The sequence below is a fragment of the Callorhinus ursinus genome, unplaced genomic scaffold, assembly GCF_003265705.2.
Source record: "Callorhinus ursinus isolate GAN/ISIS: 27379988/994484 unplaced genomic scaffold, GSC_fseal_2.0 scaffold8333, whole genome shotgun sequence".
Lineage (NCBI taxonomy): Eukaryota > Metazoa > Chordata > Mammalia > Carnivora > Otariidae > Callorhinus > Callorhinus ursinus.
In genome coordinates this window covers 1-2,004 of record NW_027405383.1, presented here as the reverse complement: position 1 = coordinate 2,004, position 2,004 = coordinate 1, and the positions used below count along the sequence as shown (strand labels likewise).

At 59.6% G+C, this 2,004-nt stretch overlaps 1 protein-coding gene across 1 annotated transcript; it reads right to left on the bottom strand.

Moving 5' to 3' along the window:
* Positions 1-5: 5 nt before the first annotated feature.
* On the bottom strand, positions 6-1,998 carry LOC112818885 (putative tenascin-XA; the record flags this gene model as incomplete). Its single annotated transcript, XM_025865970.2, has 2 exons — positions 1,969-1,998; positions 6-323 (listed from the first exon to the last, which is right to left on the bottom strand). A coding segment is annotated over exon 2 (307 nt), but the record flags the coding sequence as incomplete, so codon positions are not given.
* Between the last annotated feature and the right edge of the window lie 6 nt (positions 1,999-2,004).

The window sequence follows — 2,004 nt, the reverse complement described above, 5'->3', positions numbered from 1 at the left end:
CTCACCTGTCACCCCAATGGCAGACACCGGGCCCACGCGCTGGCCACCGTGGAAGCCGTACAGGTTCATCTTGTACTTGTGGTCTGGCTGCAGGCCTGAGACGGTGACCCCACCCTCATAGCCCGGCACACGCACGGCCTTGGGCTGCCCGTCCCCGTTCTTGTACTGGACCAGGAAGTGGTCAAACTGGCCCTCGGGGACAGTCCAGGAGAGGTGCAGGGAGTCGGGAGTGGCGTCGGTCACGGTCAGCTCCCCCAGGCGGGGCTTGGTGGGAGGCTCAGGGGCCGTGATGGACGGGGCTTCGGTGGTCATAGCCTCATATTCTGCAAGTGGACAGAGACATACAGGGACAGGTGAGGACATGCAGGGCAGCATAGAAGTGGGTGTCTTACAAAAATAAGATAACAGGGCGCCCGGGTGGCTCAGTTGGTTAGGCGACTGCCTTTGGCTCAGGTCATGATCCTGGAGTCCCGGGATCGAGTCCCGCATCGGGCTCCCTGCTCAGTGGGGAGTCTGCTTCTCCCTCTGACCTTCCTCCCTCTCATGCTCTATCTCATTCTCTCTCTCAAATAAATAAATAAAATATTAAAAAAAAATAAGATAATAAGGAGCAGAGTGTCACCTTCCCAGTCCATTAATGCCAGCCTGCTCGGCCCCTTACCCTCATCTTGCCCCTACCCACAGCCCGCCCCCTCTCCCGCTCTCTCCAGCACCCACCTCCGCTGCACACTGTGCCCTGGGCCTCACTCCACTGGCGTCTCCTTGGCATCTCCCTCCCCTTGGCTCATGCCTTTGCTCCCAAACAGCTCAGAACTCCCTTCCCCTATCAGAAACCTGGAGTCTTCCTGGATCTCCTCCTGTCCCCAGCGGCCATCAGACTCAGAGCATCCGACTGAGTTCCTCCTGGGTTCCCCACACCTGCAGCCCCACCAGGCTGGCTTGGGTCCCACCGCAGCCCCGTCGCCTCTCCCCTGGGTCACCGTGTCCCTCCCGGGCTCCCTGCCTCCCTGCCCCGTCCGTTCCTCACAGGGGCCAGGCCGAACCTTCCGCTGCACATCTGATGGTGTCGGCCTTAGCTTCACGGGGCAACAGCCCTCTCTACCCCCGGGACGAGCCCCTGGCTTGAGTTGCTTCTGCTGCTCCACCCCCATCTCACGACTCCCTCCCTCCCTCAGAGGCTCTCACACAGAATCCTCTCTGTCCCTCTCGTGGGCCGCGACGTGCCTAGTTTCCAGGCCCTGGCACCAGCTGTGACGTGCATCTGACCCTGTCACCAAGCGAACGCCCCGCCCAACCTCAGGTGTCAGCTGTCCCGTGGACACTCCTGGGCAGGCTGGCTGTGAAGGAAGCCCCAGCGCTTCCTGTCACACGCACATGCTCCTTTGCCTGATTGCTGGTTCACGGCCTGTTTCCCCACGCCCGGGATCCCCATTACGATAAGAACTTCTCTCTGCCACGATCAGGCTCGCCCCAGTGAACTCCCACAGTGCTTGGCCCAGGGCACCCAATCTTGTTGACCCATGGGAATCAGAAGCCTGAGAGCACCCAAACCACGAGGCCTGGAGGTGTTTCGGTCAGGATGCTACATCCTGAGCCCCTTCTGTCTTCTCCCCCAGCCTCCAGTGAACTACAGGGAGGCAAAGCCTCTGGGAGGAATCAGGGATGCCAGTACAACTCTCTCCAACAAATTCTAAGAAAGCATCCAATTCCTTTGTCGTGACCAGCTTTGCTACTCAAATTGTGGTCCTTGGACCAGCAGCATCAGCATTGCATCAGGGATGTAGAAACTCTGGCCCCAGCCCACGACTGTGGCATCTGAATCTGCCCTGGTAATTACCAAGATCCTCAGGCCATGTGATGTGTAAAAGAGACGTGCTGCCTAGAATATGTGTTTTCATGCACGTGGTAATAAAGGGAGAGTCCTGTAGGTCCGGCTTCCCCAGGGGGCCCTGTCTCACCCCCACTCACCGGTCACGCCCACGGTGGACACGGGGCCCACGCGCT